This window comes from Solanum stenotomum, chromosome 6 (genome assembly GCF_019186545.1).
Source record: "Solanum stenotomum isolate F172 chromosome 6, ASM1918654v1, whole genome shotgun sequence".
Classification (NCBI taxonomy): Eukaryota; Viridiplantae; Streptophyta; class Magnoliopsida; order Solanales; family Solanaceae; genus Solanum; species Solanum stenotomum.
The window spans coordinates 8539911-8555208 of NC_064287.1; the positions used below are offsets into that span (position 1 = coordinate 8539911).

General features: G+C 34.7%; 1 protein-coding gene and 1 pseudogene across 5 annotated transcripts in view; one reads left to right on the plus strand and one right to left on the minus strand.

Annotated features, from left to right (window-relative positions):
• Window positions 1-15298, minus strand: part of LOC125869305 (uncharacterized) — a 279493-nt gene that overhangs the window by 4094 nt on the left and 260101 nt on the right. For 3 of the 5 annotated variants that reach the window (XM_049549879.1, XM_049549878.1, XM_049549877.1), the window contains exons 2-4: window positions 7989-8176; window positions 7202-7273; window positions 6754-6841 (exon numbers count right to left, since the gene is read on the minus strand). In XM_049549879.1, the coding sequence (XP_049405836.1) occupies window positions 6754-6841; window positions 7202-7273; window positions 7989-8163 (335 nt within the window). In that variant the 5' untranslated portion in view covers window positions 8164-8176. Of the gene's footprint in view, window positions 1-6753; window positions 6842-7201; window positions 7274-7988; window positions 8230-15298 lie in introns of those variants that run through there. The other 2 variants (XM_049549876.1, XM_049549880.1) reach the window with 1 other exon arrangement.
• LOC125868459 (uncharacterized) lies at window positions 11908-13100 on the plus strand (annotated as a pseudogene).

Sequence of the window (15298 nt, forward strand, 5' to 3'; positions counted from 1 at the left end):
GAGGAAGTGATGGAGTGGGAGGTAAGAAAAATATTTTACATTTTATTTTAGAAAAGAAATATTATTTTTTTGGATAATAATTTATTAATTTTAACTAATACTAATAATTTATTTAATTTTTGTCAAGGTTAAATGTTTTGTCCATGTAGAGTGTGATGTGACAATTTTTTAAAATAAAAGAGAGTAATACACACACCATGACGAGAGTGGTATAAAAGAGAGAGGTGTGTTTATCAAACTAAAAAGTGATAGTTTAGGTATGAAACTCACACTTTCAATAGTTTAAGTATGAAATTAAAAAAAAGTGTATAGTTTAGGTGTGTTTTTGACATTTATCTCTAGAATAAATATAATGAAAAGAATCAGACATAGTGAAATAAAATTAACCTTTTATCCAAGAACAGGAATGGATTAACTCTTAGCTATTCATAATTAATTAATCACCTGACCACAGCAACAACGTACTCACCCAGTGAAATCCCACAAAAAAATCAATACACATAGTAAATATTCAGGCTTTACCAAAAACTATGAACATTTGAACTTAACTAATAAAGCATAATCAAATTAGATACTCCTAGCTTTCTTTCTCAATATCATCTTCGTCCAAATATCACTCCTTCTAATTGAAGTTCATCTATTGATAGCTTAATTAAACATTAGTCATCTCATTAATATCAAAACAATCTCCACCTAAAGCAACATCGAATCAAAATGAAGAGATATATTAGAAGAGAAGGGGAAAGAGTTACCATGCAAAATAAATAATAGAGAAAACTATCAAATAAAGAAAATGTAAACATACTCAAACCCTAATACTTGCTCGATTAACTAATATATTTTTTCTTCTTGTGAAGAGCAACCGTAGATCATAGTGTACAGGAACTAAATCTTTAGCTTTTGAAATTGCTAATTTGTTTCTCTTGATGTTGTGAATCAAAGAACAAGTGCTCAATTCCTTTCAAAAAAGAGGAAGAAGTTGATTGAGTAAGCATCTTGTAAGCTAAGTTTGGCAAAGCAGAGCCTAGACACCATGATTTACCCACCAAGAAAGAGTATTCTCATACATTATAGCCTCAATCACACGAAGTTCACTAAATTAACCACTCCCACTACAAAATGCTCCAAAGAGACTTGCTTCATTTCATTTGAAAGTATTGTTGGAAGCGTCAATCATATAATTCAATGACATTTCTTATCTTCTTAGGAGTTAGCCTTCAAATCTCATTTTTACCTTGAAGTAATGATTGGTAATATTGTTTTGAAACCAATGAGTGTGTCATACAAGGCAAAGGGAAAGTACTTTTGTTCCACCTAGCCACAAGAAGACCGTGAAATGTATCAAAAATATTGCCCTTCCCCTCATGCACATAGATTACTTTCTTTAACTTCGCAATCATTGTGTCCCAAATGCCATAAATGTGAAGCAACTTTGGCCACTCAAGATCCACATTGTGAAGAGTCCCACATCGAGGGTCAAAGGGATGAGTGGTTTCTGTCTATGGCTTGGGCAATCCTCACCTCTTGAGCAAACTTTTGGGGTAAAGTAATGGCCAAGATTCATTTCTTTAACATGGTATCAGTCGAAGGATCTCATTTTCAACTAATCAACTTATTTGATACAATTCAAGATATTCTTATGGGTAGGTGGAATAAAATAGTACCCCTTTGAATTGTATGACACACTCATTGGTTCCAAGATGCTGTCATAAATCATGGCTTCAAGGAGAAAATGACATTCGAAGTGTAGATACAAATAAGATAGAGATATTTCATTAGATAAGGATTGAATGCTTTCAAAGATACTTTAAAGATTCAAATGAAATGAAATAAGTTCCTTTGGAGTAAGAAGCATTTTGTAGTGGGAGTGATTATTTTAGTGCGCTTCATGTGATTAAGGCTATAATGTATGATGATCCTCTTTCTTGGTGGGCCAATCATGATGTCTTGGTTCCACCCTTGCAAAACTTATCTTACAAGTTGCTTACTCAACCGACTTCTTCCTCTTGATGTGGAAGTTAGAGCATTTATACTTTGATGCACAACATCAAGAGAAACAAATTACATAGCAACTTCAATAGCCGACGATTTAGCTTTTGTAATAGTTGCTCTCTCGTAAGAAGAAAAAATATGTAACTAGATCAAGCAAGTACTGGAATATGGATATATCTACATTTTCTTTGTTAGATATTTTCCTCAACTATTTACTTTGCATGATTTCTCTTTCCTTTTCATGAGAACCTTTTAATATATCTATTCATTTTAATTTATTTTTTTGAAAGTGGATCTATTCATTTTAATTTAATGTTGCTTTAGGTGGAGATTGTTCTGATATTGATGAGACGATCCACTATTTAATTGAACTATCAATAGATGAAACTCAATTAGAAAGAGTGGTCTTTGGAGAAGAATTTAAAGATTTGGAAAAAGTTGAAGATATTTAGCAAAGAGTAGCTAACTTGACTATGCTTTGTCGATTTTTGTAAATTAAGTTCAAATGTACATAGTTTTGGTAAAGAATAAATTTCTACTGTGTGTATTGAACAACAAATTAGGAATAGATAAGTTGTGGCTGAACTGAATGTCCATTTATGTCTTAAATTTTAAGATTTCTAGTTTCACACTTTCACTTTGTTTAAGTTATCTTATTTTCATATTCAAATTGCATGATACAATTTCAAGAGTTATGTCATTCTTGTTCTTGGATAAAACATAAAAGATAAGTTTTCTTTCACTTTATGTCTGGGTTTTTTAATTCTATTTCTTCTACTATATTATGATTTCCACATTTGGTTTGCTATTTTGTTGTGGAAGAAAATATTTAGAACTTTAGTTGTTGTTGCTAGTGCATGTGCCTACTACCTACAACTTGAGAAATTATCAAAATGGAAGATTGAATTCTACAACCTAAATGTAAGTTTACAACAAAATATCTGTCAAAGTTTAGAATATCTTTATAGCTCTATTTTTATAATTTTGAATTTTGTTAATCAAATCCTAGCATCCATACTTGGATTCGTACTCCCAAATCTCAAATATACTTTTTGCCGAATCTGACCTCTAGATGCAGATCCGTAGCGGAAACCTGCACCTTTAGTTTGAGCAACACAGGTTGACTTCATCATTAGAATTCTAAAATAATATGATGAGAATGATGGTATATAGTTTGCGTATGTGAGTGTGTGTGTGTTTTTCTTAGTCCAAGTTAGTCAATCCCATCTTTTTGACATAATATTTTTAATTAGTACTATCAATTATACATTGATCTATCAATAAGTTCAAGTGGGGAACTATTATCTCTTTTATTTCAAAATATGACTGGATTTGAAATATGATCTTTAGAGTACCTAATTTTTTAATAAAAATTGGACACACCAACATACCTAGTGAAATCCCACAAGTGAGGTTTGGGGAGGCCAGAGTGTACACAGAACATACCCCTACCTCGTGCAGGTAAAGAGGTTGTTTCTGGAGGACCCTCAGCTTGAGTATAACATATCAAAATAGGTATAAAAAAGGGAAAACGGTAGTGGAGAAACGAAGAAACTAATAAGGAAACAGTAACAACCACAGAATAATGCAATAACCTAAACACAATTAACAAGTGTTGGTGGAATCAAAAGCAAGACACTAAAAGAATACAGCTAAACTCCCGAAATCAAGACAACACTCCATACCAACAAATTTTCTACCCTGATACGCAACTTTCACACCCTCCTATTTAAGGTCATGTCCTCGGTAATCTGAAGTTGCACCACGTCTTGCCTGTCTAATACCCGAAATAATGATGTCCTCAGGTAAGATAGATACAACAACAACAATAGTGAATTCTCATAAAGTGGGGTCAGGTCGTCAGGGGAGGGTAAAGTATACGTAGACCTTACCACTACCTCTTAGAGTTAGAGAGACTGTTTCCAAAAGACCTCTGGCTCAAACAAATCAAAGAAGTAATCAAAAGAAAAACATAACAACTAATAGCAAAGTTGTGCAACACATATATGCAAGAAACCGTAACATCAATAACAAGTTGCAGATACCTAACCACAGTAAATCACAAATTATAATCAGAAACTTGAAACCAAAAACTAATACTATGACTGACTTGTAGCTCCACCCAACCAAAGACCAAAATAAGCTAGGAATAAGAACACCGCAAAACTACCTACTAACCTTCTACCCTTATACGCGACCTTTATACCCTCCTATCTAAGATCATGTCCTCGGTAAGTTGCAGATGCGTCAAATCATGCCTATTCCCCACTCCCCAATACTTCTACAACCTACCTCTGACTCTCTTTGAACCCACCATATCCATACTCTCGCACCTCCTAACTAAGGCATCCACACATCTCCCCTCCACACGCCCAAACCATATTAGTCTCCCTTCCCTTATTTTGTCCACCACAAAGGTCATTCCCACTGTCCCGGATATCCTCATTCCTAATGCCATCACTCCTAGTATGCCTACACATCCATCTCAACATCCTCATTTTTGTCACTTGCATCTTTTGAACCTAGGAGTTCTTGATTGGCCAACACTCCACCCCATACAACAAAGTCGGTCTAACCACTCCTCTATAAAACTTACCTTTAAACTTTGAGGGCACCTTCTTGTCACACAAAACGCCGGATGCAAGCCTCTACTAAATCCATGCCGCACTAATACGATGTGTGACATCATTATCGATCTCAATATTTCCTTGGATTGGAGACCCTAGACACTTAGTTTATATGTAATGTTTTCCTAACAACATATGTTTTGTTATTTAGGAAGAAGATTCGGACCTACGCCAACCAACTCCCACACCTTGTTGATTCTATTAATGATGCCAAAGTAACCACATCATTTTTGAATAGCACGTATTTTTATGCATTTTTCTTTAAAAATAAATCTTGTCTAGTGACTTTTAACGTGGGATGTTAGCTCATCAAATTCATGCACTATACCTATTTTTGTTCTTTTTTTTCACACATTATTTTGTTCTCTGGCAAAAATATACACATCATTTTGATTTCAAACCTCTTCCTCCACCCTCCCTCTCTCTCCTCTGTTGATCTTCCTCCTCTTGTCCAACAACTCTTCTTCCTCCTCCTTTTGGTACCAATAGCACGGGTACAAAACATGGACTCATGCTTTCTCTCACAAATCCTTAATCAAGCAACTTCTCTACTTGTCTTTGCAATTCCCTTGTCTCTTCGGGATTGCTCCTATAAGCAAACTTATTTGGAAGTGAGAAATTGAGTGAAGTTATTTTGAATTATTCAACGTATCATAGAGAACTTGACGTCTTGCAGTCTTGGTACGAAACCTATTTGAAGTAAAAAAGAGACAAGATTGACACAGTTCAGATCTTGTAACATGCTCGAGACTCTTTCAATTTCCTAATCATTTAGGTCCCTCCTGAAGATCAGGTTCCAGCCTTGGGTACTCCATATCTGAGAGATCGCGTCATCTTTTTGGAGGATCAAGTGTTAATTCTTAAGATCAGGGAATTGATCTTTTACGGTAGCCTGTCCTAACCAAAGGTCAGTCTAAAATTCTGTCTGTACTCCATTCCCAACTCTATAGTTAGGCCATAATTTTCTGATAGTCTTACACCCGTCACAACCACAAGTGCAAAGTACATCTCTGGTGATCCACTGATTCATTAAGCCTTATTTTTGGGATATGAATCATCTCCACAGGGCATTGTGTCTTCACCGCTGAATCTCCATATCCATTTTTGGAGCAGACTTCTATTGTGCAGATTGAGATTTTTTATGCCCAAACCCCCTTGTTTCTTGCTGAGACTCTGTGAATCCCACTTCACTAAGTTATAACCTTTTTTCTCTTTGTTTCCTGCCAAAAGATATCTCTTCTCAACTTGTTGATCTTTTACACTACTCCCTTGGGAATAAGGGAAAAGAGACATCATATAAGTTTGAAAGGCATCTGATTTAATTTCTTCTGTCTTCGAATTTTATTTTAAGCTTCGACATATATTATTTTATTTTCTTGTTTCATGTACATGAACTAACTTAATTATATTAGAAAGGATGAACTGGAGATGCCCTAAAACAAAAGAGATAACAAGCCTAACAAGTGAAGCGTCTGATACACTTGAGAAGGTGTCAGCCGGAAAGTAAGAACTTTTAGACTGTTAGACAGAGGCCTAGAAGAACTAGAAAGGCATTCTAGATTTTCACATCCACTTCATACATTTTGAGAATAGGGAGAGTAGTATGCAACAAGTTAAACTGAATAGCATTTTGACTCTGTGTTTTTGGTGTAATCAAATTTACTCTAATGATACCGTCTCTATCATTGATGTCTTAGACTCATTATAGTGATAGGTCGGTATTATTAGAGTTCCTTATGTAAATACGGGTTTCAGTACAACCTATGTACTGTTCTACAGAAATAAAAACAATTACCATTTTCAAAAAAGACAAAAGGAAAATTGCATGCAACAAATTTAGCAGTTCTCTCTTAAACAAATAATAGGGACTCCTTGGACATAGGCTAGGGGCAAATCCAATAGGCCAACCCTGTAAATGCTTCATCATCCTAATCCTAACTGGTGAACTACCTTTTGGAAACAAGTGATAATTATCCCTCTCAATGACAAGACAAATTTTCACTCCAAATCACAACTACAGATAGGAATCTAATATTGCAACAGACAAAGTTCTTTTAAGATAGAGGAACCAATCAACTAGTGACACAACATTGAGAGTCAAAGCAGCAAATCGGAGATATTAAAGCATGTGTACCTTTTTGGTTCAGCTATCATAATCTCGACTTCAGCCATTTGGGGATCATCCAAGTCATTCACGTATATGTTCACATCACCAACCATGGCTGTCAAAAAGCAATATGGTCAAACTCAGAATCACATATCAATCCAGAAAAACCAGGTTCTCACTTCCCACACATTTGAAATTATTATTGCCCACTAAAACTTGTGAAAGCCACTTTATAAAAACAAAATTTTGCAAAACCAATAAGAAAATACTAAAAGCAGAATTTCAACTAGTTGCAGAAAATTCAGATCCTAATATAAAGAGCTTCATACCTAAGTATGACCATACAGAATAATAAAATTACCATAGGTTCCGTGCTGACCAAAGATCATAGGTAAGACCCAGGCAATACAATGTCAAATAAAGCTATATGGAGTGATTAAACTAGAGCAATTGAAGATCAAAACAAGAATGCGACCTTCAACATGAGGTTCTCCATGAGTGAAGTTTCCAACAATTAGTTCCCTGTCCAACACGATGAAAGTCTGCTCTGCCATTAAAAAGGAATTTCCAATAACATTTTGTAAGAAATCATACAAAGAATATACAACCAAATACCATTAAATTTCAAGAACATCACTATTTATTCTTTTCTGTCCCAACCAAAAGCTGACATAAGCAAGTAAGCAACAGTTCAGGAACAATTCACCACTTAGTACTACCATTTGACTTAGAGTACAAGGTGTGCAAGCTAAGTTATAAATCAAACTTATAATTGGTCCTGCCAATCGGCATTTCTCCATATTTCAACAAAAAAACAGCAATTCGGGTGCCAAGACAGCTTTTTATTTCTTTGATAAACATGAAAAGACATTATATCTGTTTGCATCAAATTACCCTCCAATAAAACAGCAATTCAGGCAAAGATAGGTTTTTTCTTCATCAATAATGAAAAGGGTAACTATCTCCCAAACATACAGTGACATAAGAAGCAAAATTTGAACCAAAAATGAAATCCATACTTAAGGGGTCTCGGATAAAAGTATTCTTGATTCCGCTCGAAACAGTAATTCAGGCCAAAATATCTTTTTATTTCTCACTAAACATGAAAAGGCAGTATATCTATTTGCATCAAATTACCCTCCAAAAAAGCAGCAATTGTAGCAAAGATGGGATTTTTCTTCATGAATAATCAAAAGGGTAACTATATCTCAAACATAAAGTGACATAAGAAGTAAAATTTGAACCAAAATTGGAAGACATACTTAAAGGGTCTTGGGTCCAAGAAAGTTGCATTTCATATTCTTGCTCAAGGGTAAGTGGTTCAGAACCAGTTGCTTGAAGGAGAAGAGGATCTTGCATCCATTCATGGTACTTTGGCACATGCTCTCTCATGTAGGGTACCAGTATCACCTTCTCCCCTTCCACGCTCACCTTCATTTTCTCTGTAAAATTCCAGCAGTTGGCAGTGCATCAGTCAGCTTAAAGTTCAAGCTAGGCAATACACTATTTATTTGTCATGGGCCTCACTATGGCGAACTGCGGGCCACCGCACCGTATATCTGGGTTCTCCAACTTTTGGCATACTTTACACAGTTAAATATTCTTTCAGTTTCAATTTATGTAATTGATACAAAATTTAAAAATATTAAAACAAATCTTATATATTTATATAGCTATTAGATCATTTCAATAGGGTAAAAAGAAATTTTTAACTTAAGTTATTTCTAATTATAAAAATATGATAAAGACTTTTTTAATAAATTAAAAAAAAATGTCACATAAATTGAAATAAATGGTTTTTTGTAGCTTTCTCAAATAGCTGTTATATTCTTACAATTTTCAAATTACTAAGTTAAAATAGTATGTCACGTAAATACCTAGGGGGTGTGGGGAGGGGTGGTTGAAAAAAGAAAAGGTTTGTAATATTTAAAAGTTGAAGTTATGTTCGAAGTCTTTAAACATGCATTTAATTACAAATAAAGTAAAAGCTTTTTGAGTGTAAAAAGAATTTCACTTGAGGTAATTAACACTAGCAAGCAAATATTTACCTACATCAAAGGAATAACATTTTATTTAGTAGCAAATCATGATATAGTATATTTTTTCAAATAGTAGCAATTCATATTATCGAAGTACAAAGTTTATGGTGCACAACTCAATAACATAATTGAAATAAAATGAAAATCTACTCTACGGACGAAGTGAATAGCTCACCACAATTGCAATGGTGGAACGATCAGCAAATCCTCAAGAATCAATTGTAGTTTTCTATGATAGTATTTGCTAGGAATAGTAAGTAAGCTATAATGACCTAGCAAGAATCATCGACTCGTCCCGATCTATCGGGGACGAGTCTTTGTAAAACATATTGTAACAATCCAATACTTCTTTTTTCTTGTTTATACTTTAAAGGGAAAGGGTCAAATATGCCCCTAAACTATTCGAAAAAGTCTAGATATACCCCGTTTAAAGTTTGGCTCACTCATGCCCTCACCGTCCAATTTTTCGCATAGATATGCCCTTATGGGCGTTAGTTGGTCTGCTGGACATATTCAACTCATTTTCCATTTCTTTAAATGTCAAATGGAATTGCCACATCATTTTACATTACCACATGACATTTATATGAAAATGGAAAACGATCAATTATGCCCCTAAAATATTCTGACCCATAAATACCTAATCTGACCCATAAATCAACCTCTCTTTTAAATAACCTATCCGACCCGTATCAAAGCCCATTCATATATCATTTCCGACCCAAAACCCATCCCTTTTAACCCATTATCAAAGCCCTAACTTGTTGTTAACTTCTCCATTTCCATCGAAAGAAGCTTGCGGCGCTAGGGTTCTTAGAAGATTTACGAAGCTTGCGGCTCTAGGGTTCTTAGAAGATTTAAGAAGCTTGCGGCGATAGGGTTCTTAGAAGATTTACAACTTGAAGGTAAGTCTTCTATATTCAGTAAATTATATATTTGATTTTATTACATTTTCTTGTTAGGTTAGGGTTATCTAAATAAAGTCGACCTAGTGAGGCATCTATTGTATTTGATTTGTGTCTTCCAAAATCACTTGAAATGTATTGTTTAATGTTAAATGATGTACTTTTATGCCTTTGTGAGCTTTGCTTTGTTTGTCTTTTGGTGGTCTCGAGATGATGTTTGTCTTTTAGGGTTTAATTTATTACATTTTTATAGCTTTTAATGTGTTTGGTTTGATGTGGTCCCTCTGATTTTACTGTTTCTTTCATGTACTTTTGAAGGATGATTGATGAAGTTGAAATTGTGTTCAACTACAGGGGTAATTTGGTCATTTCACCTTTGTTGGTTTACACTAAGAAATTGGTGCACTCTTGGCTTAATTTTGACCTTGAATTATTGAGTCATAAAGATATATGTTATGAGTTTACTTCCAAGCTAGGACATTCTCGGGTTAAACAATTGTTAGTCACTGGAACCCCTAGAAAGTATTATATAGTAGATGGGGATGATGGAATTAGGGCCATCCTTAGCCTTTTATGTGAGAAATTTAAAGTCGTCAACTTCTTTGTTGTGGAGGAGAGTGAGCTCACAGTTTTTTCCCAAAATATCACACAATATTCTGAATCATGTTTTGTAGATGTTGAGGTTGGTATAAATTGTGAACATAGTGTTGGTTCTGATTATGAATGGGATCTTTATGAGGGTGAGGAATGTGATTATGAGTGGATTGAGGCTATTAGCAAGGAAAGGGGAAGAGTAGTAGGTGACAGGTTGGAAAACTTCACGGAATTGCAAGTTGGTATGACATTTAAGGACATGAAAGAAGGTAGACAGGTTCTGAATTATTATGCATTAGCTAACAAATGGGCTTTGACTATAATCAAATGTGATACAAAGAGAACTAGGTATGGTTGTGATGAGGGATGTCCCTTTAGGTGTTTGATTTCAAGAGATGGCAAAACTGAAGGGTTTAAAATAAAGACTTTCATCAATNAAACTTCAAGGAATTGCAAGTTGGTATGACATTTAAGGACATGAAAGAAGGTAGACAGGTTCTGAATTATTATGCATTAGCTAACAAATGGGCTTTGACTATAATCAAATGTGATACAAAGAGAACTAGGTATGGTTGTGATGAGGGATGTCCCTTTAGGTGTTTGATTTCAAGAGATGGCAAAACTGAAGGGTTTAAAATAAAGACTTTCATCAATAAACACACATGTGATGAGGCCTTTTTTAATCCTAGAGCTGATGCAGTTACTTTAGCTCAGCATTTCAAGAACAAGCTTCAAAATAATCCCAAGTATAAGGCAAAAGATATGAGAGGAGAGCTTGAAAATGACTTAAAATTGAATGTGTGTCGGTCCAAACTTAAAAGGGCTAAGAGGCTGGCTCTTGAGAAGTTGGAGGGTAGTTTTATAGATGACTACAACAAGCTTGAGGCCTATGCACAAGAGCTTAAGCAATCCAATCCCGGAAGTGATGTTTTGATAAATATCTCTAAGGATGCCCTAGCTGAAGGAAAAAGAATTTTTTTTGAGGATATACATGTGTTTTGATGCTCTAAAAAAAGGCTGGAAATCTGGTTTGAGGCTATTAATTGGACTTGATAGTACATTCTTGAAAGGTATATGTAAGGGTATGTTGTTGGTTGCACTAGGACAAGATTCTATGAACAATTTCTATCCACTAGCATGGGCAACAGTGGACAAAGAAACAAGCAGGATATGGTGATGGTTCATTGAGCTATTGAAGGGGTATTTGGACCTTAAAGATGGTACAAAAATCACTTTCATTTCAGCTATGCAAAAGGTATGATGTTGTTTTTAACTCAATTTTTACTTACTATTTTAATACACATTCATTCTCAATTTTTACTTACTGTTTTTATACACATTCATTCTCAATTTTACTTACTGTTTTTAACTATCAGATTATAGAGCTACACACTTTCTAACAATCCCAAAAACACTTTTACTTACTATTTTTAACACACATTAATTCTCAACTTTTACTTACTGTTTTTAACTATCAGATTCTCATAAATTTCATGTTCTCATTTGTTTTATTTCACTGTTACATGGACTGATAGATGTTGTTGACAAAGTGTTGCCTGAAGCTCAACATAGGTATTGTGTGAGACATATTGAGAGTAACTGGTGCAAAAGATGGAGGAGTGGTCAAATGAGGAAGCTAGCTTATGTGGTGGTGTGCTTGGAGTTCATATGATGAAGAGTTCAAGGACCAGTTGAATAAGTTGGGGAAATTATCAAAAGATGGTGTAAGGGATTTGGTAAAGTGTCCACCAAAGGCATGGTGTAGAGCTTATTTTGATACTCAATGTAAGAACATGATGGTTGATAACAACTTCATTGAGTCATTCAATGCATGGATTCTTGAGGCTAGAGTAAAGCCAATAATCAAGATGTTAGAAGACATAAGAGTACAAGTGATGAGATTGCTAGGGAAAAATGAAAAACAGTTGAGGACTTGGGTTACTGATTTCAGTCCAGAATGCATGAAGTTATACATTGACTTCAGGGCCATAGCACATGGTTATAAGGTGGAATTCAATAGAGATTGGGGCTATGAAATGTCTGATGGAGAAGATAGACACACTGTCAGTCTAGAGCAAAAAAAATGCACTTGCAGAATTTGGGATTTATCAGGTATTCCCTGCCCTCATGCCATCAAAGCATTGACACACAAAAAAGTAGATCCAATAACTTAAATACATTGGTGGTATAGCAAGGAGGCTTACATGCTAACACATGAAAACAAGATCCAGCCTGTAAAAGGTCAGAAGTTCTAGAAGGTTGATCCTTCAAGTGCAATGTTACCTCCTGATGTTGTGAAACAATTGGGTAGACCTAAAATGAAGAGGAGAAGAGGAATAGAGAATCAGATGAAGCAAGAAAAAGAAAATGTGAATGGTCCAGAAAAGGCACTCAAATGACATGTAGTAACTGTGGTGAACCAAACCACAATGTGAGATCCTGTTACAAGGTAAGCTACAATATTCCATGTTTGTCATGTTTTTCCATGTTTTTTATTGTAAGCTAATTAACCTAAATACAAAAAAAATTATAGGAAAAGTGTACTAAAAATAATGCACATTCAAAGAAAGGCAAAATGCCAATATCTGACAATGAACATGAAACTGAGGCTGCAACACAATAGTTTGAACCATATGGTCTTGATGTTGAAGATGAAGAAGACCCAGCTCTAAGACCAATGGTGATTTGTGAATCAGAGTTAAAGGCTGAGAAGTTGAAGACAAGAGTCATTCCAACTGGTGCTAGAAAAACTCAGTTTTATGGAGATCACACTGGTGCCTCAGTGCCAACTAATTTGCCTTATTCTCCGGTCAAATCAACATGGAAGGGCAAATAAGCTATCCCTACTGGACATGTGCAAATGCAGGGAAAAAAGAAAAGAATCAAGATGATGAGGGTTAAGGGGAGAGGACAACCTATTCTAGATGATGATTCATTGTAATTTATTTTCTATGTTAATTTTTGTGTTAATGCTCATGGTTAACCACAGTGGTTGACAAACAATACTGCTGATGAGTATTAAGTTAGGTGAAACTTTCATATGCCTTCATAGAATGGCATTACAGACGCCTTATTTTGGTTGTGTTTATCTTATTTGTCATTGTGAATTTAAGACGCCTTCTTTTGATTGTGTTTATCTTATTTGTCATTGTGAATTTATGACACCATTGCAGTATTATTGATGAAAATAGTCAGTAGTTTATCTTCAAGAAATCTGGTGGCTACTGCTGGTTCAGTNAAAAACTCAATTTTATGGAGATCACACTGGTGCCTCAGTGCCAACTAATTTGCCTTATTCTCCGATCAAATCAACATGGAAGGGCAAATAAGCTATCCCTGCTGGACATGTGCAGATGCAGGCAAAAAAGAAAAGAATCAAGATGATGGGGGTTAAGAGGAGAGGACAACCTATTCTAGATGATGATTCATTGTAATTTATTTTCTATGTTAATTTTTGTGTTAATGCTCATGGTTAACCACAGTGGTTGACAAACAATATTGCTGATGAGTATTAAGTTAGGTGAAACTTCCATATGCCTTCATAGAATGGCATTACAGACGCCTTATTTTGGTTGTGTTTATCTTATTTGTCATTGTGAATTTAAGACGCCTTCTTTTGATTGTGTTTATCTTATTTGTCATTGTGAATTTATGACACCATTGCAGTATTATTGATGAAAATAGTCAGTAGTTTATCTTCAAGAAATCTGGTGGCTACTGCTGGTTCAGTATTCTCATTGAATAGGCTTTTAGTATAGTTTGGAGTTTGCAATAACTTAAAGGACTGCAGTGCAGTGGAGTTATTTTACATCTATGTAGCCTCTATTTCTTGTATTAGTTTGGTGTTTGCAAAACTTAAAGCACTGCAGTGCAGTGGAGTTATTTTACATCTTTGTAGCCTCTGTTTCTTGTATTTTAAGCTTCATGTTAGATTTGCTCGACAGTATAAGATAATATAATCTCAGCATAACATCTATATAAGTATAACTAACATAACATTTGATTATAACACGATAAAAAGTTAACTATGTTTCACATCTCCTGCATAATGATGTTGGTACTTATCCCCCTTGTTGTCTATTAACATAATAACATCGCAATGCAGGTAGCTATCAACTGGTGTATATGCAAGGGTACAATTCCTATCCCTGGAATCAAGTTTGTAAAACAAACTGAAGAGAACCTAGGAGCCCTTGGTTGGCAACTCAGTCCTGATGAATTGCTCCAATTAGAATACACAACATTTTCATCTGTTTCTTTGAGGAATTGTAACATGGATTGTTTAGTATCTTTGAGGAACACTTTATTATCCATATAACTAAATGGCTCAAGTCACACTAACATAAAGATGTCATGGATTGTTTAGTATCCAAATAATGTATTGACTATTTAAGTACAAGACGACGAGCTGCAGATGAAAGTAGTTGAGAAATTGATCACATCAAACTTAACAGATCATATAAACCAAAACGTCTACTAGAATTCAAGTCATGAACTACTAGAATTCAAAAGTCATGAACCACATCACACATGTTTAACGTTTTCTAAGTTAAAGATTACAAAATGATAGAAATTCTTATTTCCCTTCCTATTTCATCATCCAGAATGCTGCAAAACAACACCACAACATAGCTATCACAATCAACATTTTATAAACTCTTTTCTTAGACTTATCGACAACAACATCTTCATTATCGACAACAACCTCCTCACTCTTGGGAACAGTAATTTCATCTAGACGTTCACAATTTTCTTCAATTTCAGATGCCAAATACTTTTCAAGATCAGCCATCCTCGTCTCCAAATCTTCCTTTTCACGATGAAGATTATCGTTTTCCTTCTTTAAATTGTGGATGAGATTTGCAACTCTAGGATGAAGTGGATCGTCAACCCATTTCCAATAATCACATTTATAACCTTGCACAATTATGAACTTGAAATCAATACTCGCCAAAAATATGAAAATTAATGAAATTGTATGATAAATTTACATTAGGCTTAGAACACTTATAAAAGCGTCTTCCAACATTTGTT